The 22,078-nt window shown below is 42.3% G+C and overlaps 1 protein-coding gene across 1 annotated transcript in view; it reads right to left on the bottom strand.

Moving 5' to 3' along the window:
• LOC143768168 (uncharacterized) overlaps positions 1–22,078 on the bottom strand; it is a 57,065-nt gene that overhangs the window by 19,859 nt on the left and 15,128 nt on the right. Inside the window, exons 2-8 of the mRNA XM_077256857.1 lie at positions 21,711–21,834; positions 21,404–21,583; positions 21,205–21,328; positions 21,012–21,121; positions 20,725–20,815; positions 11,813–12,731; positions 6,460–6,583 (exon numbers count right to left, since the gene is read on the bottom strand). Coding sequence (XP_077112972.1) covers positions 6,460–6,583; positions 11,813–12,731; positions 20,725–20,815; positions 21,012–21,121; positions 21,205–21,328; positions 21,404–21,583; positions 21,711–21,788 — 1,626 coding nt within the window. The 5' untranslated portion in view covers positions 21,789–21,834. The remainder of the gene's footprint in view (positions 1–6,459; positions 6,584–11,812; positions 12,732–20,724; positions 20,816–21,011; positions 21,122–21,204; positions 21,329–21,403; positions 21,584–21,710; positions 21,835–22,078) is intronic.

The raw sequence follows: 22,078 nt of genomic DNA, 5'->3' as shown, positions 1-22,078 counted from the left end.
ACAATGATGTATTTACAATGATGGTCCAGCCATCTTCAGGGGGTGTGGGATAGATGGAGATAGTGAATGGGCTACACACACAAACATAAAATGACTTTGATTAGTGAACGTTACAGGCCACTCTGAACAAATGTGTTTTGAGGGAGCGCCTAAAACTATGCAAGTTGTGGATGGTCCTAATATCTTGGGGTAGAGCATTCCAGAGGATTGGCGCAGCACGGGAGAAGTCTTGGAGTTGGGAGTTTGAGGTACGGATTAGTGCAGAGGTTAGTACAAAGTCATTTGCAGAGCGCAGCGGTCGGTTAGGCCGATAGACCGAAATGAGGGAGATGTAAGGGGGTGCCGCACTGTGGAGAGCTTTGTGGGTGAGAAAAAGTACTTTGAATTGGATTCTATAATGAATGGGCAGCCAGTGTAATGACTGGTGAAGAGCGAACGCGTACGAGTACTGATTAGCTAGATGGACGACCCTGGCTGCTGCATTAAGGATAGACTGGAGAGGGGAAAGTCGAGTAAGGGGGAAGCCAATTAATAGAGCGTTACAGTAACAGTGAGGGTTTTTGTTGTTTCTATGGTGAGAAAAGGGCAGATTCTAGAGATGTTCTTTTGGTGTAAGCGGCACGAGCGGGCAAGAGATTGTATGTGGGAGGTGAAGGTGTTATGTTTGACTCCGATCTCTCCAAGACAGCGCGCCTGCTGCCAGGGTGTTATTATGGTGCCACCCACGGAGAGGGAAATGTCAGATTTAGGGAGGTTAGTAGATGGCATGAGCTGAAGTTCCGTTTTGGAGAGGTTGAGTTTCAGATAGAGAGTGGACATGATGTTGGAGACTGCAGACAGACAGACAGTGGCGTTCTGTAGTACAGTGGGGGTAAGGTCAGGGGCTGAGGTGTATAGTTGTGTGTCATCGGCATAAAGATGATACTGAAAGCCAAATCTGTTGATGGTCTGTCCAATTCGGGCCGTGTAGAGGGAGAAGAGAAGGGGGCCAAGGACTGAGCCCTGAGGTACCCCGACAGTAAGAGGAAGAGGAGATGAAGTGGAGCCAGCAAACAAAACACTGAAGGAGTGGTCAGAAAGATAGGAAGAGAACCAGGAGAGAGCAGTGTCCTTAATGCCTAGTGACCGGAGCCTAGAGAGTAGGAGAGGGTGGTCAACAGTGTTGAAAGCTGCAGAAATTTCTAGAAGAATGAGCAGAGAGTGGTCACCGTTACATTTTGCTGTCAGAAGGTCATTGGTCACTTTGATGAGTGCAGTTTCTGTCGATGTAGGGGTCTGAAGCCGGACTATGAAGAGTCTAGGAGGGAGTGAATGGAGAGGTAACGGGTAAGGCGGGAGTAGACCAGGCGCTCCAAGAGTTTAGAGATGAAGGGGAAATTGGAGACTGGTCTGTAGTTGTTTGTGCAGGATGGATCGAGAGAGGGGTTTCTGTAATAATGGAGTAATGACAGAGTGTTTGAAGGAGGATGGGAAAATGCATGAGGAGAGGGAGAGATTAAAGATTGTAGTTAGGTGAGTTGTGACGACTGGAGAGAGACTGGAGGAGATGTGAGGGAATGGGGTCGGTAGTGCATGTAGTCGGAAGAGAAGAGGAGAGGAGCTTGGAGACTTCTTCTGTGATGGGATCTAATGTGGAGAGTGAGCCAGGGGAAATGCAGAGAGGGATGGGAGTCACAGCACTTGGTGGCTGGGAGTAGATTTCCTGACGGATATTATCTCTTTTCTCTATAAAGAGGGAGGCCAGGTCATCAGCACAAATGTCTGTGATAGGGGCTTGTGTTTTCGGCCTGAGGAGGGAGTGAAAGGTGTCAAAAAGTTTCTTGGGGTTGTTGGATAGTGAGGAGATCAGGGTGGTGTAGTAGGTCTGTTTGGCGAGGTGAAGGGCAGAATTATAGGTCCTTAACATAAATTTGAAGTGTATGTAGTCTTCTGGTGTGCGAGTTTTCCTCCATAAGTGGTCAGCACTCCTAGAGCATCGCTGGAGAAATCGGGTTTGCAATGTGAGTCAGGGCTGTTTTACTTTGTGTTTGGAGGTTCTAAGGGTGAGGGGCGCTACTTGGTCCAGGGTGCCTCTGAGAGTGTCATTGTAGTAATATACAGACAGATCAGGACAGGAAAAAGAGGAGATTGGGGACAATGATGGAGTGTAGGGAGTCTAAAAGTGTATGAGGGTTAAAGGCATGTAGATTTCTGAATGTGTGGTAGGTAGGAGAGTGCTGGGGTGGGCGAGGAATTGTGAGTGTGAAGGACAGAATATTGTGGTCAGAGAGGGGAAGCGGTGAGTTATCTAGGTAGGAGATTGAACAGAGCTGGACAAAGACCAGGTCCAGGGTGTTACCGTCTTTGTGTATTAAATGCTAATAACATGCAGATATAGGGTTAATCTGCAGGTTAATTGCATTTTAATGCTGCCTTTTCTGACCACTGGGAGAAAATTAACTTTATTTGTCCGCTTTTCAGTCATAGTGGGTGGCTTCATTCACCGCTCAGTCCACAGTGCCCCAGCACTTTGACTGACAGCCGGCTCTGCCGCGTATTGGTGCACCTCAAATCTGCTACACACTCATCATGCAATCGCCAGGTCCTATGCAAGCAGCGCCTGTGCGGATACTTCTACACACAACATAGAGCTCATCGAGCGTCATGCAACTAGTGATCTAGAATACAGAAGGCGTAATAGTGAAGAGCGAGCTCGAATATAGCGTTATGTGAGCACGCTCGGGTGTTATCGGAGTGTCTTCTGCGTGCTCAATATGTTTGAGTCCTCGCGGCTGTGCGACAGTTACAACACATGCAGGGATTGTCTAACAAACAGATACAAATTATGCTGGAGTGGTGACAAACATATTTTTCGAGAACGCCGTAGGCACTCAGAATTACACCCGAGCATGCTCAGATAACACCTTAGCCGAGTACATTTACTCATCAGTAAATGTAAACCGTTCTCTGCTCCTCCTCCAGGATAAGTGTCCTCATTACAGGACCGACGCCACAGTGTTATAATACTGTACATATACACAGGGCAGAGCTGGGGCCACTATCTCCAGGAATGGAGGGGTTACTGCCCCCGCCCAGTAATGGGGAATCTCCAGCACCTACCTCCACCTGCAGAGCCGCACACCACATATATGGCTGTTCTGTGCGCACAGGACCTGTGATGAGGTCACAGGAGGGAAGGAGTCAGGGGTCACATGATCAGGGCCCACCGCCTCAGTGTATGCAGGACTCTGCTATGCTGGTTGTCATGGTGCTGGATGAGGGGAAGTTTCTGTGGGGGGGGGTGCAGGATGGATGTAGCAGAGCCATCTGTGTATGAGATATATGGAGCAGAGCCTTGCGTATATGACGTATACGGAGCGGAGCCGCATGTGTGTCTGTGTGTGCCACACTATTCATGGAAAGAGAAGAAAACGGTTTAAGAAACAAAATTGTTGAAAAATATCAACAATCGTAAAGTTACAAGTCCCATCTCCGCAGAGATCTTGATGTTCCTTTATCCACAGTGCACAACATAATCAAGAAGTTTACAACCGATGGCACTGTAGCTAATCTTCCTGGACAGCATAGAAAAATTGAGTAAAGGTTACAACAGAGGATAGTCCGGCTGGTGGAGAAGCAGCCACTATCAAATTCCAAAGAAATTTAAGCTCTCTTGCAGGTTGAGTGCATCAAAGTCTGTGCTATTAGTTGACATTTGAATGAAATGAAACGCTATTGTTGGAGCCACAGGAGGACCCCACTGCTGACACAGAAACATAAAAAAGCTAGACTGCAGTAAGTAAGCCAAAATCCTTCTGGGAAAAATTTTTTTGGACAGATGAGACCAAGATAGAGCCTTTTGGTAAATTACAGTCAAATATGGTAGAGGTTCAATTATATTTTAGGGTGGTTTTGCTGCCTCTGGCACTGGGTGCCTTGACTGTGCGCAAGACATAATGAAATCTGAAGATTACCAAAGGATTTTGGGTCACAATGTAATGCCCAGACATAGAGCAAACATTTAGATCCTGGGCTGAAAAAACAGAGGGTGAGGAAATTGGGGGAAAAATACTAGCTGGTTGGCAGGCAAAAATATTTCGAGCCAAGTTTGGAGAGACACACAATTTAGGATTATGCATAGAGCTATACTAGCCTTCAACACACCGGTATCTAGAACAATGAGAGATCGCCTGGTACATTGTCCAAAATGTAAACTTAGAGAGTCTGATTTACTAAACGGACTCTGGAGCTGCCCTAAATTACAAGAATTCTGGAAAGACAAAGCATATGATGGAAAATTTGGGCATTGGGAATATATTATTGCACTTGTTACTGGTCCTTTTCCATTACTGGAAGGGAGATGGAGCCACACAGCAAAAAGGGAAGGAAACCTTTAACTCCAATGGTCCACTTAAAGGATTGGTTGAGTGATTCCATTCCAAATCAGAAAGCTATAATAGGTCAAATGATGACTTTATTTCACTTAGGATGGACGCAGAACATAACAAGGAAAAGAGTATAAAATTACTCATGACAAAGTGGAAAAGCTTTTTACTTAAACATTATACAAACAAAGAACTTCAGGGAATTGTGAAACCCTTTGAAAAGACCTGTTGGTACATATTGGAGGACAAGGGTGGAACATTGGGGGAGTTGAAAATAGCTGATCTGAATATTGATGGAATAGGTGGTTGGGACACTGGTTAAGAAGTAATATAAATTATGGATGCAACTAAATATTCTATAACTGTTTGGGATTAAGAAGATCTACGAAAAGAAAGGAGAGATGCACACAAGAAATATACAACTATTTCCTGCATGTCTGGGAGGAGGGAGGACGGTGGGGAGTTTATGTCTTGTTTATTCTGTATTTTGACCTTACAAATTGTAATGTGATAATGAAAAACTGAAATTAAGAAACTGTAAGCTAAGAAAATGCTTTTGAATGTACATTTCTATATAAATGTTAAGAAATTATCGTTTAAAACAATGTAATGCCCAGTATCAGAAAATTTTATTATTATGCGTCCTCCTAGGTCATGGGCCTTCCAGCAGGACAATGACACCAAACATACTTCAAGAAGCATCCACAAATGGATGGAAACAAATTGCTGGAGAGTTCTGAAATAACCAGCATCTAAATCCCATTGAACACCTGTGGAGAGATCCTAAAATTGATGTTGGGAGAAGGCAATGTTCAAATATGAGAGACCTGGAGCAGTTTGCAAAAGAAGACTGGTTCAAACTTCCAGTTGAGAGGAGTAAGAAGCTTGTTGATGTCTATAGGAAGCGATTGATTGTGATTACAGTGGTGGAAATAAGTATTTGATCCCTTGCTGATTTTGTAAGTTTGCCCACTGACAAAGACATGAACAGTCTATAATTTTAAGGGTATGTTAATTTTAACATTGAGAGATAGAATATCAAAAATAAAATCCAGCAAATCATATTGTATAAATTATATAAATTTATTTGCATTTTGCCGTGAGAAATAAGTATTTGATCCCTCTGGCAAACAAGACTTAAAGGGAACCTGTCACCCCCAAAATCGAAGATGAGCTAAGCCCACCAGCATCAGGGGCTTATCTACAGCATTCTGAAATGAGGAACATTGAGGAACACATTTTTGATGAACGTGGTGATGTGTCCCACCATGACGAGCCCGTGGATCTTCATGAGGAAGCAGGAGGAGTCTCATCTGGGATCAGCATCCACTGCTGCACTCCCCTTTCTTCTGAGGTGAGCAAGCTTGATCCCTCAGCAGATATATAGGGGGAAGTTGTGGGGAGGGGAACATGAGGAGACTCCTGGTGTAGGGTGCTTTGGGCACACCCACATAGCTCACCAAGCATAGTGGGGCACCTTCACGACTGTGTGTCCCACTGATATTGCTGGCCTGAGTTATATGATTAAAGAAATCAATCTTATGCTCACCCGCATCCCACATGGCTCCATATCCTCCAGCGACCTCACAAAGCATGTCAGAGGGAGCACAGCAGGCAGCCAGCGGCTCTAATGTACTGGCATCTACTGCTCGCTGCTTGTGAAACCTTACAGTGCTGCTGCGGCGGCCATCTTTTAATGGCAAGCATCTTCCGGGCTCTGCTCAGCGAGGACTTCCGGGGCCTCTCTGTTGCATGCAGGATCTTGCCGGAGACCATCCTCTCTTCTCCCTCTCTTACCTCGTGGTATGAAGTCTTGTCCCTGGGCTCCTGTGCACAAGCTGCACCCTGCGTGCGAGGTCCTCTGGACTCCCTCTGTTCAAGGGGGAATGGTGGCAATGGTGCTCTGTCATCATTTATTATTTACTCGGAAAAACAGCTAAAATATATCTTTGTCATAAAGTAGACTGCAATCTCACAGTGTTCATATAATAAAATCCTAATTAAATTTTCGCTAATTTCTCTATGTTTGGAGCACAGATGACATCATAGTGTCACACAGGTAACTTGCATGCTCTCCCAGTGTCATCCTACTCACTGCGGTCACCGCTCTCCTTCTCCTCGTGTCAGGCCGCCTTCTTGGGTTTGCTCTTAAAGCACTCCCCAGCACTTCTGCATCTTCCTGCTGTTCCCAGCTGACTATAGGAAGACGCAGCCAGTCGCTGCAGGAATGTCATGCAGAGATTAGCTTTCTTTGCCTAACCATCTTTGCCGTAACCAAAAAGTGGGGTAATACCAAAGTCTGGCCTGAGCTGGCCATGTCAGCTTTCCAGCGTTTGAGAAAGTCATTTGCCATAGCTCTGATGCTGCACCATTATGATCCTAACAGTTTATCCTGGAAATAGGTGCCTCCTCTATCCGTGCTGGTGCAGTTCTCCTACAAAGAACTTCTTCACGGAAGTCTGTCTCCTCTGTTTGTTTCTCAAAACTGTTTTAGCCAGCAGAGCAGAATTATACGATTGGGAATCAAACTACAGGCCATTAAGGCAGTGCTTGAATAACGGCAGTATCTACTAGAGAGCGACAGTTCTCCAGTAAGAATATAAGCGGACCATAAGATTTTGACCTTTCTTCAGACTACCCAATGGTTAAATCCTCATCAAGCCCGGTTGGCACTCTTCTTTGCGCCTCTTGACTTTGAGTTGCACTTCCGTCCCACAGAGAAAAATGCAAAAACAGATGCCTTGTTTCTTTTGACGTGACTGATTCTTAGGAGTCACAGCACATCACTTGACCAGGTAGGATTGTGGAAGCGGCTCCTGCTCTTTTAAAATACATTCCTCCAGGTAAAACTTGTTTCTACTGACAGGAGGAGTAGAATTCTGTCCTGGGGACACAAATCCAAGCTGTTCGACCATGTGAGCATACATAAGTCAACTGAATTGATTGCTCCCTACTTCTGGTGGCCCTTGCTGGCCAATGATGTTCGGGACATGGTAACCGCCTGGCCACATAGCGCCAGAAACAAGGTTCCCAGGAACATGAATGCTGGTCTCCTTCAGCCTCTGTTGATTCCTTCTGTCTGTTGGCAACATTGCCATGGATTTAATCTCAGACCTGCCCCTCTCTGAGGCTTACAACACCATCTGGGCCATGGTGGACCAGTTCTCCAAGATGACTCACTTCATTCCCTTGGTTGGTATTCCCTCCTCTCCCATGCTCACCACACAGCTCTTTTAGCAAGTGTTACGCCTTCATCGTCTTCCTATCCACATTGTCTTTGATTGTGGGGTCCAGTTGACATCAAAATTTTGGAGAGCTCTTTGCAAGCTGCTGAATGTCCAGCTGAATTTCTCCTCTGCGTACGATACTCAGACTAATGGACAAGTGGAGCTGATCAATCAGGCCTATCCGCTGCCAGCAAGAAATATATTACACAGCTTCTCCTGCCACTCCTTGCCCGACCTTTGGTTCTAGTCAACAGTTTGCTACTAGCTTCTAGTCTAGGTATGCTCCTGTTTTGTCTCCTGCTACCGACCAGGCTTGTCTACCGATTTTGTCTGATCTCTCTGCTCCTAATCTCATATCCTGAACCTGTGCTGCCTGCCCTGAATTCAGACTGTCTGACTGCGTCTCTTCCTGTGCCCTCTTTACCATGTATCCTTGCATTCATCAGCTGCTGATGGTTCAGGCACTGCCTTGGAGTGGCACCTGGTGGCTATCCTACGACCCAACCCTATCCTTACCATCATAGGCTCTAGCAAAGACCAGATAACCACCTAGTCACGTCCCTCCAGGGTAAACCTGGCCAGTGGATCCACACCCATCGTCATCTCCACCTGATAGTTTAGAGAGAACTGGCAAAGAGAGATGGAGCCTCAACAAGGAAAAGCAGGTGGAAAAATGCAGGAAACATGTCATAAGAGCAAGAAATAGTGTTACTTCTCATGTACACACACTGTAGCTTAATTCTGAAAAGTCATCTGGAATGACAAATACACTTTGAAGAGTAACCGCATTTAAACTTTTTTTTTCTATAAGTCAATAATACAAGTGGCGATTAAGAAATTTTGTATTATATTTTTATTTAAGAAAAATGCTTTTTTTCCCCACAACAGAGTCTTCTTCTGCTCCTGTACTGAGCGTCCACTCTAAAATCACTACTTAAATCTGTCTTTAAGGGGATCTATCACTAAATTTCACAATACATATTACATACATTATTACATATTGCTTAAATCAGCTACCAGACATAATCTCTGTGACAGCTCTGCGATGTCACTTACGGGGGGCAGCACTGGTCTATGCTTACTCGTTCTTTACTTACAATGTGCAATGACAGTGCACTCTTTTGCCAGCTTGCCACTTCTGATCAAAGCGAAGAGAGAGAGCACATTGTCACTGGGCACTAAGAACAACAGTGCACAGTGATAGGAATCTACTAATCATTAGTCGGAATTGGCTACTGAAGCAAGCACCTCATAGCAGAAACTAACCCAGCCCCTGAAATGGAAATCACCGATGACGATTCATTTCAGGGAGGGGGCAGAGGCTGAGGCAGTAACCGCAGCATCTGCTCCCTTGATGACAAATCGTTTGAGTTTCCCAGCATGCACAGAGTTTCTCAAATGAAGCGTCATCAAAAAGAAAATGGTAGAGAAAAAAATAAAACATTTATATAGAGAAGTGAAGGAAGGAAATTGGATTTTTAATTAAATTTTATTACAAAAAAAATTAGATTATGACATTAAATAGGGATTTAGGAATAAAATAAAATTCAGTTTTGGACAAACCCTTTAACTGATTCAGCATAATTGTCAGTACATGCCTTTATCATCTCTCACCTAGATTTTACTGCAATAGCTCTCTTCTCTCTTGTACCCCTCCAATCCATCCTTAAAGGGACTCAGTCAGCTCAAATTGGCAGGATATTAAAATGATTTCTTACCAGTCAGATGGGCGGCGTATCCTCTTTATTTCTCCACCCTGTCCGTCCCTGTTTTCCGCATTATTTTCGGGAATGAGAGTATGCGTGCGCCATGCAGTCTGCGGTGGTGCACTCGCAGTATGCTTTGCCCTACTGCGGGCAAAGCCGATAAGCATTACTGCGCATGCGCCCGCGCACTATGTCCCGGAAGTATTTCGCTGTGTTCCGGGACATAGTGCACGGGTGCATGCGCAGTAATGCTTTTCGACTTTGCCCGCAGTAGGGCAAAGCATACTGCGCGTGCGCCACCGAAGACTGCATGGCGCATGCGCCAACTATGGCGCACGCATACTCTTATTCCCGAAAATAATGCAGAAAACAGGGACGGACGGGGTGGAGAAATAAAGAGGATACGCCGCCCATCTGACCGGTAAGAAATAATTTTAATATCCTGCCAATTTAAGCTGACAGAGTCCCTTTAAAGGGGTTGTCCACTACTAGGACAACCCCTTCTTGAAATGTTTGGCCCTGATAAAATAAAAAACCTACACTCACCTCCCGTGCAATTTCAGCTGTGTCAGCACTTGCTGTCCCGGAGTTCTGATGCGGTAGAAAGACACATGATGCCCGACGCCCAATCAGCACTGACATCATTGTCCCTGCCTTTGTACGGATTTATCAAGAAGGGGAAGTCAGGGCTGCAACTGATCTCCGGCTTCCTTTTCATGTTCAATTCGTATGAAGGCGGGGACAGTGACACCAGCGCTGATTGGGCCATTACACTGCACTAGAGTATAAGTTTTTTTTAGTTTATGTAGGCCAAACACTTAGTTCAAGAAGGGGTTGTCTTAGTAGTGGACAACTTCGTTGACTCTGCTGCTCAAACAATCCACCTCTAACCTTTACCATTTTTTTCACTGGCCATAGACTGACCATAGAGTTTATATTAAAATCTAACAATGACCTACAGGTTTGTCCATAACATATGCCTTCCATACATCTGAGTTTATCTCGCGATACCTTCTCAGATGTAATTTCCAGTCCTCCCACAACCTCTTTCTTTGCTTTCCTCTGGTCTGCATCTCACACGACTGTCTTCAAGATTTCTACCATGCTTTCTGTATACTCTCACTACCCCAACTATTCAGACTCTCTTCCATCTTTAAAACATTCAAATGCAATATAAAAGATACACATCTTTAAGAAAGCCTACAACCTAACAACAATGCAGTTTTCACCACGCTGTGATATAATCAGTGTCTACCTTTTCTCTTCCCTGTAAATTTTAAGCCTTTGCGGGAAGAATCTTCTACTACTGTACTTGTATCTCACATAGATGAGTATAGTTCTGCTTTTTGTACCTTGTTAAGTTCGGTTTACCGATTGTTACATTGTGCAGATGCTTTATGTAACTGAGCACTACAGAATACATGTTTTGCTATGCCAGACTATTTTTCAGGCAAGATAAACTATAGTGATGCGATGGATAGATAGAAGACTTTCTAGACAGGATAAATGACATAGTATAGTTAATATGACTAGTGCCTACAAAAGAATCTTTTTTAGTAACAAAAAGTTATCTAAAATAAACTATACAGAATTTATGGAATAATTTTCCATTTAATATTTATACACAAAATGACTACTAGCTCTCCCTAAACGCTCCACTATCATATGAAAAGAATGAAGAAAAATAAGCACAAACACAAGCATATACTACAAACATATTAATGATCGGTAACAAGTTTTGAGACATATATATTTATATATAACTATTTTAGAAAGCGTGACTGTGAAACACGCATTGAGAATATAGTGGTGGTCTGGTTTTACAACTTTGCTATGTCTCAGTCTTCGGGCTTATGTGCTTTTTTGCATTATCCAGCATTTTTCACACCACTTTCAGTATTGCTGTCTTTTGTATCTCCTGTCACTGTGCTTGTTTGATCATGAAAATATTGTCATAATTCTGAACAAGGATTCTCTCCCGGTGAATTTTCAAGCGTATAATAAGATGTAATACCAGGATAAAACATTTCTTACATGCAAATTGTCTCTTCAGAGAGGAAGAGGACTAGAACTCTAGTGCCACCTATTCCCAGAGGAGCATTGCGGCTTTAAGTCTCCTCACCTCGACATGCTTAACATGTCACTCTCCGCAAGGAGAAACGATACTTCTTGGATCCCGATCAGATGCCTCTCAATCAGCCAAACCAGATCTCCACTGTGCACTGACGAGGGGAAGCACCTCGAAACACAGTGTCTGCAAATTGAGATCTGGTTTGGCTCTTATCCCAAGTCATGTGACAAGGCTTGTTAAAGGGTTGAAATTGACTGTTCGGATTGCTGATTGCTACTTCCAATAGGTGGCACTAGAGTTCTAGTCCTCTTCCTCTCTGAAGAGACAATTTGCATATTTCCCAGAGGAGCATTGCGGCTTTAAGTCTCCTCACCTCGACATGGTTAACATGTCACTCTCCACAAGGAGAAACGATACTTCTTACATGCAAAACATTAATATGGCTTCTCCCTTGTGTGACTTCTTAGATGTACAGAAAGATTTGATTTATTGTTAAAACATTTCCCACATTCAGAACATGAATATGGCTTCTCCCCTGTGTGAGTTCTCTCATGTATAACAAGACTTGATTTCTGGTAAAAACTTATCCCGCATTCTACACATGAAAATGGCTTCTCCCCTGTGTGTATTCTCTGATGTGCAGTGAGATTTGATTTTGTGATAAAACATTTCCCACATTCTGAACACGAAAATGGCTTCTCCCCTGTGTGAATTCTTTCATGTATAATAAGTCTTGATTTCTGGGTAAAACTTATCCCACATTCTGAACATGTAAATGGCTTCTCTCCTGTGTGAATTCTCTGATGTCTAATAAAAAGTAAATTATCGTTAAAAGATTCTCCACATTCAGAACATGAATATTTCTTCGCCCCTGTGCAAATTCTTTGATGAGCATCAAGAAGTAATTTAATATTAAAAGTATTGTCACATTGTAAACATGAAAATTGCTTTTCCCCTGTGTGAATTCTGTGATGTCTAACGAGATGCGATTTTTGCTTGAAACATTTCCCACATTCTGAACACGAATATGGCTTCTCCCCTGTGTGAATTCTGAAATGTCTAGCAAGATGTGATTTCCGGTTAAAACTTTTCCCACAGTCTGTACATGTTAATGAATTCCCAACTGTATGGGCTTTCTGATATTCAACGCTCCTTCTGTAAATGTTGCTTTGTTTAATAGTCTGTGATGAATCAGAAAATAGGTACAGTTGAATAGGATCAAATGATATTTTTTTTCTGTGAAAGGCTAAGGATGTGTCTGGGATAATGGCATGCTCTTCATATGTATCCTGTGTGAAACCATGATCATTTTCTTTAAAATATGAAGATATCACATGACCCTCTGGACTTCTGATACAGTCACCTGCCAAAAATAAAATTTAGTTGTGATTTTTTTTTATTTTTGAATGCTATAACCCTAATGTCATATTGATGACACCTTTATAAAAAAATATATATACAAATTACAAGCCATTTAAAAATCATGGCTTTTGAAAAATGGTGAAAAAAAACCGCACAACATACTTTTTTTTATAGTTTCGTTGATATGGTGTTTAGTGTGCAGTAAAAGTAATCAGAAAACATGATTTTCCAAGTCCAGATGATTATGATACAAACACTGGATAGTGAAGACGAGAGAAGAGTGCATCATTCAAATTCTAGAGATTGGCAAAATTTTGCCTAAAAATTCAGTAACTGAAGAATAAATTTGCTGCAAATTGCATTGATAGTAAGTTTTTAATGAGAGAGAGAGAGAGGGGAGCAAGAAGGGAGTGAGTGGAGAAAGGAGAGGGATGAGAGAGATGAGGGAGAGATGCAAGAATTAATGGATTAATTATCCTTGACGACAAATTTCTCTATATGCAGAAGTCATACTGCTGCTGATTGTCTAATTGTATTTGTAAGAAATAATTTCAACTGGGGTGGGAGAATCTGATTTCTGAGATGTCTGTAGTGGCAGCTAGTGGATCTTTTAGATATCTTGTGTTAAATTATCCTAATAAACAAGAAATAATTTGAATGACTAAATTATATTTTGTTTTTGAGAAATTCTCCAATATGGATTCAGAAGAAGGTGTTCAAGCATATTGAGCAGCTGACTTTCTGAGCTTGTTTGATAAGCCTCATTTCTTCACCCCAACATTTGAGGAAAGGTATTTTTCAGTCCCAAATCTCTATTTTATACATCCTGGTAGAGAGCAGTGAATTTATTCTAGGTGAATGGAATTCTTGAATCTTCTCCCGAATCTGAATATTTGGCAATTCGCTACATGGGAATTCAGCTGGCCGGCATTTTGCTAAATTGTAGAGGACAAGTAAAGGGTTAAAAAAAAATATTCATATTCATCTGACCACTTATGTGTCCCGCCGGCTCTAGGTGCCTGTTCTTCTGAATTGTCTGGCCACTGCTTTCCATGTTCCTCTTCTTTCCAACCTGCTTAACTCTGACCAAGGCTTCAGAGGCTCTTTCGGCTCCAGAAGCCTTGGCAAGAAGTGTTGTAGGCTGAACAGGATGTGGAGGAAAATGGAAAGAGGAGACTGGACCACACAAAAAAAATAAATGGCAGGCAGCACAGGTGAACATCAAGTTGAGTATTAATGTTTTGTTTTAACAAAATACGGTTATTATACTATGAAATCCTTTTTTTTTACTTTCTAATTTGTGGGCAACATTTAGGAAGGTCTCTGGAACAGGTCGATGTAGTTCTTTCTCCCTTCTATGGAGTAATAAATACCTTCCAAATCTTGAAATATGTTCCGTCTCAATTTTTTTTTTTTAGGAAGAAAGTTTAGGAGCATAGGAATCAAATTTTTAGAGATGAAAACAGATTGCTCTTGTGTAAAAGCTATACTAAACTACTCCTGGGGTTGATGTGTTAATTTCTGATTTTTCCAGTTTTGTTCAGCACTACATGCTATCCCAGTTATAGGTTACCTTTTCTCAGACCCCAAGGTTCTCCATAATTTGTGTTTATGATGTAAAAACAGCTGCTAAGTATTATATAAATATCTTATTAATGTCTGAATTTCAGCTGCGTTATCTACACAAAAGGGACAATGCAAAAGGGCTATAGCAATTGGTATGAGAGAAAAGAAATATATAGGTTCAAGGCACTTACTGTTTTTTTGCCATAGATGGTTACATGTAGAACCTGTTTTGAGGTTGTAGTAGGATCTTAAAGAGATGAAAAAGCAAATGTGTGCTTTTTTTATTTATTGGGTTTGCAAAAATAGAGTGAGATGGTAAAAAAGTATGTGTGAGTATTGGTTCTTGCTCACTTTGCGTGATTTGTGTAGATGCACATTCACAATTCCTTCTGTTACAGCTGGGAATAGTTATTTCCCTGGGTTTTAACGATCCTTCCTGTTTAAACAGATTTGCAAACTTTATGGTCTAGATGGATATAAATATAGTGAATTCAATGATGCTGGTTATACTCACTTAGGATACAGAAGAATAGTGGAACAATATGGACTTTACAGGAATAGGATACTGTTGAGCTGGTTAAATGGTGCAGTAATAAAGATAAATACTACCTATGTATAGGTTTGGACAGAGTCTTTCCTTATGCAGTGTTTATTCTGCTGATTCCACAAGTTGTGTGCATACATATGTGATCAGGATGTACTCACTGTTTTCCTTAATGGCGGAATGCCGTGATCCCTGGGGTAGCGGGCGTGCCACTGATGCTGCCGCTGTGATGGTGCGGTCAGCTGGGAGAGATGTAGCGGCAGGAGCCGCTAGTCCGCGAGAACTTCGTGTGCCCTGGCCGGAAGCAACAGCAAGGTGGCGGTAAAGTGGTGGTGGGCGGAGCTATAGGTGACGTCACCGAGCTACGGAGCCAGAGGAGATAGATGCGATATGGGCAGTAGACCTGGATGAGCCAGGATTCTTGATGGGTTTGTATATCATAGCTTCCCTAGATATGTGTATTACTTCATCATTAAATTGACTTAGGGCTAGCGAGTCATACGTTACCCCTTCTCTAAAAATTCAGCTGTTAAACGGTTACTTTCAATGTGGTAATGTTTTATGTTGGTGCAATTGCGTCTGATACGCATGTATTGACCCCTTGGTATGTTCGTCAGCCAGATAGGTAGGTGACAGCTAGTCATGTGAATAAAGCGGTTGGAGTCTACGTCCTTGCGGAAACACTTCGTTATCAATTTGTTATTTTCTACACAAATGGTTAAATCCAGGAAGTTTACCCTTGTTTTGCTTACGGTAGGTGTGAATTCTAGACCATATTCATTGGTGTTTAGGCTTGAGAGAAATGAATGTAGGGTTGCGGCTGGACCATTCCAAATGAATATGACGTCATCAATGAAGTGACGCCATAAAGTCAGTCCTGCCCGCAGAGTACCGCTTTTATATATATGGTCGTCCTCCCATTTGCCTACATAAAGGTCTGCACATCCGGGCGCGAAGCGCATACCCATCGCGGTTCCGTGCATTTGAAGATAGTATTGATCTTCATACCTAAAATAGTTGTGTTTTAAAATAAACTCAATGCTATCCAAAATAAATTCAATTTGTGATTCTCTGTATAGCCCAAGTGCCTGGAGGTAACATTTTGCTGCTTGGCAGGCCTTTCCATGATCAATTACAGTTTAAAGGGATTTAATGTCTAATGTTCCTAAAATTAAGTTTTCACGCCATTCTAGTTGGTTTAGAATTTGCAGCGTGTGATTTATATCTTTTAAATATGCCGGTATTAGTGGCATGCACCGTTGTAGATGTTGGTCTACATAGCGTGACAAATTAGCTGTTAAGCAGTTGATGCCAGAGATGATTGGCCTACCAAGGGGGTGTGTTGTGTTTTTAAAAGATTGCTACACTAGGGGTTTTATTGTTGATGAATTGACATTCTTTTTTGGTTAGGATGCCCAAAGATTTCCCTTTTGCAGCTAGTGTGTTGAGTTTCTTAGTGAATTGTAGCGTGGGGTCTGAGTGAATTTTTCTATAGGTGATAGTATCATTCAGAAGTCGTAAGTAAGTAATAATGAAGTAATACACGTCTAGGGAAGCTATGATATACAAACCCAACAAGAATCCTGGCTCATCCAGGTTTACTGCCCATATCGCATCTATCTCCTCTGGCTCCGTAGCTCGGTGACGTCACCTATAGCTCCGCCCACCACCCTTTACCGCCACCTCGCTGTTGCTTCCGGCCGGGGCGCACGCGGTCTAGCGGCTCCTGCCGCTGCGTCTCTCCCAGCTGACCGCACCATCACAGCGGCAGCATCAGCGGCACGCCCGTTACCCTAGGGATCACGGCATTCCGCCATTAAGGAAAACAGAGAGTACATCCTGATCACATATGTATGCACACAACTTGTGGAATCAGCAGAATAAATATATATATAGTGCATCAGGAAAGGCTCTGTCTAGACCTATAATGTATGTATGTATATTATATATATATATATATATATATATATATATATATATATATATATATATATATATATATATATATATATATATATATATATATATATATATATATATAGCATTTATCTTGATTACAGCACTAATTAGCCAGCTCAACAGTATATTTGTTTTCTCTCATACCAATTGCTATAGCCCTTTTGCATTGTCCCTTTTGTGTAGATAGCGCAGGTGAAATTCACGCATTAACTAGTTATACATACTCAACAGGTCCACACAGAACATGTAACAATCACCAGCAGCACTCCACACTGAGCAATTCCCTTTCTGGGAATTATCTGGAGCGCCAGTGTTTCTTCCATTTCTATATATAAATATCTTATTGGATAAAACTTAAGAAAACCTGTCACTAGGTCAAATGTGGCCAGAATTTATTCCTGCTGCGCCCTAAGTATTCAGTTTTTGAAATTTTTATAAATCTGCCAAATAGCACCAAGCATTTTTATTTAGTTTAATGTTCATTTTTGAGGTCTTTACCAAGGGGGCTTTGCACACAAGATTGCCAGGGAGTATGGCTATAGGCTACTCTGCATTATTACCCTGTGAGTCAGTCCCCTTTGGAAAAGACCATAAAAATAAGCAAGAATTAAAAAGCTCCATATCTCTGAAACTGTATGGCAGGTTTAGAAACGTTCACCTCTTTTTATGTTTAAAATTGGTTATTTTGGACTTTTTTTAACTTATCTTTTTCCCCTTAGAATAATAAATGATTGCACTATATAGAAAAAATAATATTCTCTTATGAAGTCAAGCTAGTGGCTGTGCCACATTGGTGTACCAAAATGGAAGCAACTAGGCATTTAATAAAAGGTGAAGAGAGAGGGAGGAAGGTGAAGATGGCTGACAATGGGTGCATGAACAGATGAAAAATGGAAATGGCACAGTAAGCCACAGTTTCTTTCTGATATTTTATAACCATTAGCAATGTGCACATAGAAGCGAAAACCAAATTATAGTTGCTTGCGAAAGTATTATCCTTCATCTTTTCACCTATTTTGTTACATAACAACCTGTGTTTAAATATTTTTGTAATCTGATTTGTGTGTGATGCATCAGCACTAAATAGTCTAAGGCGTTTTGATCTGCAGCGTTTTTAAAAAAAAGCGCAGGTGGTGAAAAAACGCATGGAAACGCGTGCAAACGCTGCGTTTTTTAGACGCATGCGTTTTTGCATGTGGAAAAAAAACGCGGCGTTTTTACGCGTTTAAATGCGTTTTTTCTTGCGTTTGTGTTTTTGAAACGCATGCTGAGAAGTGTGTGACAGCTGCCAATCATCAAAATCAACTAGGAAACCCACTAGAAATAGAAATAGCTAGGGTTAGGGTTAGGATCCCTAGGGTTAGGGGTAGGGGTAGCTTTTTATTAGAAGAATGTCCTGGTCACCAGGTCACTGATAAGCCACCCCCCACCATCAAGGTGATAAAGGAATCCAAACCCTAACCCTACCCCTAACCCTGACAAGCCACCACCCCCACCATCAAGGTGATAAAGGGATCCAAACCCTAACCCTAACCCTGACAAGCCACCCCCCACCATCAAGGTGATAAAGGAATCCAAACCCTAACCCTACCCCTAACCCTGACAAGCCACCCCCCCCCACCATCAAGGTGATAAAGGGATCCAAACCCTAACCCTACCCCTAACCCTGACAAGCCACCCCCCACCATCAAGGTGATAAAGGGATCCAAACCCTAACCCTACCCCTAACCCTGACAAGCCACCCCCCACCATCAAGGTGATAAAGGGATCCAAACCCTAACCCTACCCCTAACCCTGACAAGCCACCCCCCACCATCAAGGTGATAAAGGGATCCAAACCCTAACCCTACCCCTGACAAGCCACCCCCCACCATCAAGGTGATAAAGGGATCCAAACCCTAACCCTAACCCTACCCCTATCCCTGACAAGCCACCCCCCACCATCAAGGTGATAAAGGGATCCAAACCCTAACCCTAACAAGCCACCCCCCACTATCAAGGTGATAAAGGGATCCAAACCCTAACCCTAACCCTGACAAGCCACCCCCCACCATCAAGGTGATAAAGGGATCCTAACCCTAACCCTACCCCTGACAAGCCACCCCCCACCATCAAGGTGATAAAGGGATCCAAACCCTAACCCTACCCCTACCCCTAACCCTAGGGATCCTAGGGATCCATAGGAATTGGCTATTATGTTGACCTGGTGACCAGGACATTCTTCTAATAAAAAGCTTTATTCAATGTGGACACCCCAAGATATACGGTATTGCTATAGAGTACTAAAAATATAAACTTGTAGAGTATTGACTGTCATAGTGTTAGAGTTAGGGGTAGGGTTAGGGTTTGGATCCCTTTATCACCTTGATGGTGGGGGGTGGCTTGTCAGGGTTAGGGGTAGGGTTAGGGTTTGGATCCCTTTATCACCTTGATGGTGGGGGGTGGCTTGTCAGGGTTAGGGTTAGGGGTAGGGTTAGGATCCCTTTATCACCCTGATGGTGGGGGGGTGGCTTGTCAGTGTGTATTCTCGTTTTTTTCTATAAAAACGCATGCGTTTTTAACGCAAGCAAACGCATGTGCTTAAAAACGCATGCGTTTACATAGACAGCAATGCATTTTTTTGCGGCAAAAAAACGCCTCTAGAAATTACTACATGTTGCATTTCCGCAAAAAACCGCAAGCATAGAAAAAACGTATGCGTTGTCAAACGCAGCAAAACGCATGCAAAAAACCGCATGCGTTTTTAATGTTAAACATAGGAAAAAACCGCATGCGTTTTTTTTGGTAAAAACGCTGCAGATCAAAACGCAAGTGTGAAACCAGCCTAAGTTGGTGAAGTGAAGTGAGAAAAATATAATCTTAAATTTAATTTATGGGATCAAATAACTAAAAAACGGCATGTGCATATGTATTCACCCATTTTGCTATGAAACCCCTAAAAATTTCTGGTGCAAGCAACTACCTTCATAAGTCACATGTTTAGTGAAAGGAAGTCCAGCAGCATAGAGACCAAAAGTAACCTTGAAGGAGTCTCAAGGTCACATGAGACCAAAATTTAACTTTTTTGGCCACCAAGGTAAATGCTATGTTTGACGCAAACCAACACAGCTCATCATCCCAAGAACACCAATCCCCACAGTGAAACATTGTGTTGGCAGCATCATGGTCCGAGTCGAGGGGAAGATGGATGGTGCAAAATACAGGGATATTCCTGAGCAAAGTCTGTTTCAGTCTGTCAGACAATGACTCAAAGACAACAAGACAATAACTCAAAACATACTGCTAAATCAACATTCGAGTGGTTTAAGGGAAATTTTTTTTTTTAGTAGCCTAGTCAAAGCCCACACCGTAATCTAATTGAAAATCTGTGGTCAGACTTGAAGATTGCTGTTCACCAAAGGAAACCATCTAACTTGAAGGAGCTAGAGCAGTTTTGCCTTGGGGAATGGGCAAAAATCCCAGTAGCAAAATGTGAAAAGCTGATAGAGACTTACCCAAAGCGACTTGCAGGTGTAATTGTCGCAAAAGGAGGCTCTACAAAGTACTGACTTAAGGGGATGAATAGTTATGCACACTAAAGTTTACAGTTATTTTACCCTACTTGTTGTTCGCTTCACAATAAAAAAACAAAACAAATTTTCACAGTTTTAGGTATGTTCTTTTCATGAACTGATGCAAACCCTTAAAAGAAACAGTGACATTCCAGGTTGCGAGGTAGCAAAACACAAAAAATGCCAAGAGGGGTAGTGTGGGATACTTTCGCAAGCCACTATATGTGATAAATACTGGGATTTCAGTGTGTCTTATTACGGCATTTCTTAATAATTGTGGTACCACAGCTTTATATTACATTTTTATATTACATATTTATTATCCGTATTTAGTAGAATCTGTGACTTCTCTGCATTTAGGGGTTACCACTCACCTGAATCATCATCTGAAATAATCTCCACTTTACACTGCTCTTCATCCCACACGTATGTCTCTGGAGTATCAATATAGCTCATATTTTTACCCTAAAAGAAATATTGTAAAAGTCACAGACTGATGGAGAAGTCACATCTATGATCAACTCTAATCCTGCCATCTCCACTGTTCTCATTACACAAATATAAAATATGATACTAGTGGAAAAAACAAGACTGAGCACAAGAACTTCACAGCCATCTACACATCATAGGGAAGATCTTATGCTGCCTTTCCTCCATCTACCTGATCATCCTGAGGAATATTGGAATTTTCTTCTGAACAATCCTGTGAAAGAAGAACAGGGGGACATCTCTCTGGTGTGCTCTCTGGTGTTGTCCTCTTACTGGATAGAACTGGAGGAGACACATACAAGGACTGAATTCATTCTTTACATACAGATAATTATAGACCGTGTGTATTTAGTCCTGTCTATTACCTGGTGATGTGAGGGACTGGGGAACCTCCATCATGACGTCCTTGTACAGATCTTTGTGTCCTTCTAGATACTCCCACTCCTCCATGGAGAAATAGACAGTGACATCCTGACACCTTATAGGAACCTGACACATACAATGATACAGTCATCCCCTTCATAGTGTTACTGTATAATGTCCCAGCATTCCCAGCAGTGTCACCTCTCCAGTCAGAAGCTCAATCATCTTGTAGGCGAGTTCTAGAATCCTCTGGTCATTGATGTTCTCTTGTATCAGGGGGTGAGGTGGAGGCCCCATGATTGGGCTCAGGGTTCTTCCCCATCTCTCAGACACAGGGACCTGACAGCAATCACTAGAGGTCTTCTTCACTACTGTATAATCCTGGTTATGGAGAGACACATTAATAAATCTCCTTACAAACATTCCCAGTTCTCTCCTGTTCAGTTCTGTCTGTCTGATATTCCCATAGACAAGAATTATTTAATGTGACGTCATCAGAATGTCTCACCTCTCCAGTAAGCCGTAAGAGAATCTCTAAAGTGAGATGTAATATTTTCTCTGCCATCTTGTCCCGGTCTCTATCCATCCTTGATGCGTAAATCAGGAAAATTCTCTTATGTAGAAGATCTCCACTATAGAGGATCCGAATGGGAAAAGGATGAGCTGATGCATTATTACATGAAATCTTTATGATGTTACAATTAGGGTTGAGCGACTTTTACTTTTTTGGGGTCGAGTCGGGTTTTGCGAAACCCGACTTTGTCAAAAGTCGAGTCGAGTGAAGTCGGCCGATTATCGCGAAAAGTCGGGGATCGACCGAAACATGAAACCTAATGCAAGTCAATGGGGAAGCATAGTCGGCAGTGAGTGGAGGCC

Source organism: Ranitomeya variabilis, chromosome 4 (genome assembly GCF_051348905.1).
Source record: "Ranitomeya variabilis isolate aRanVar5 chromosome 4, aRanVar5.hap1, whole genome shotgun sequence".
NCBI lineage: Eukaryota > Metazoa > Chordata > Amphibia > Anura > Dendrobatidae > Ranitomeya > Ranitomeya variabilis.
The sequence above is the reverse complement of the archived record's forward strand: the minus strand, read 5'-3'. Positions and strand labels throughout refer to the sequence as shown.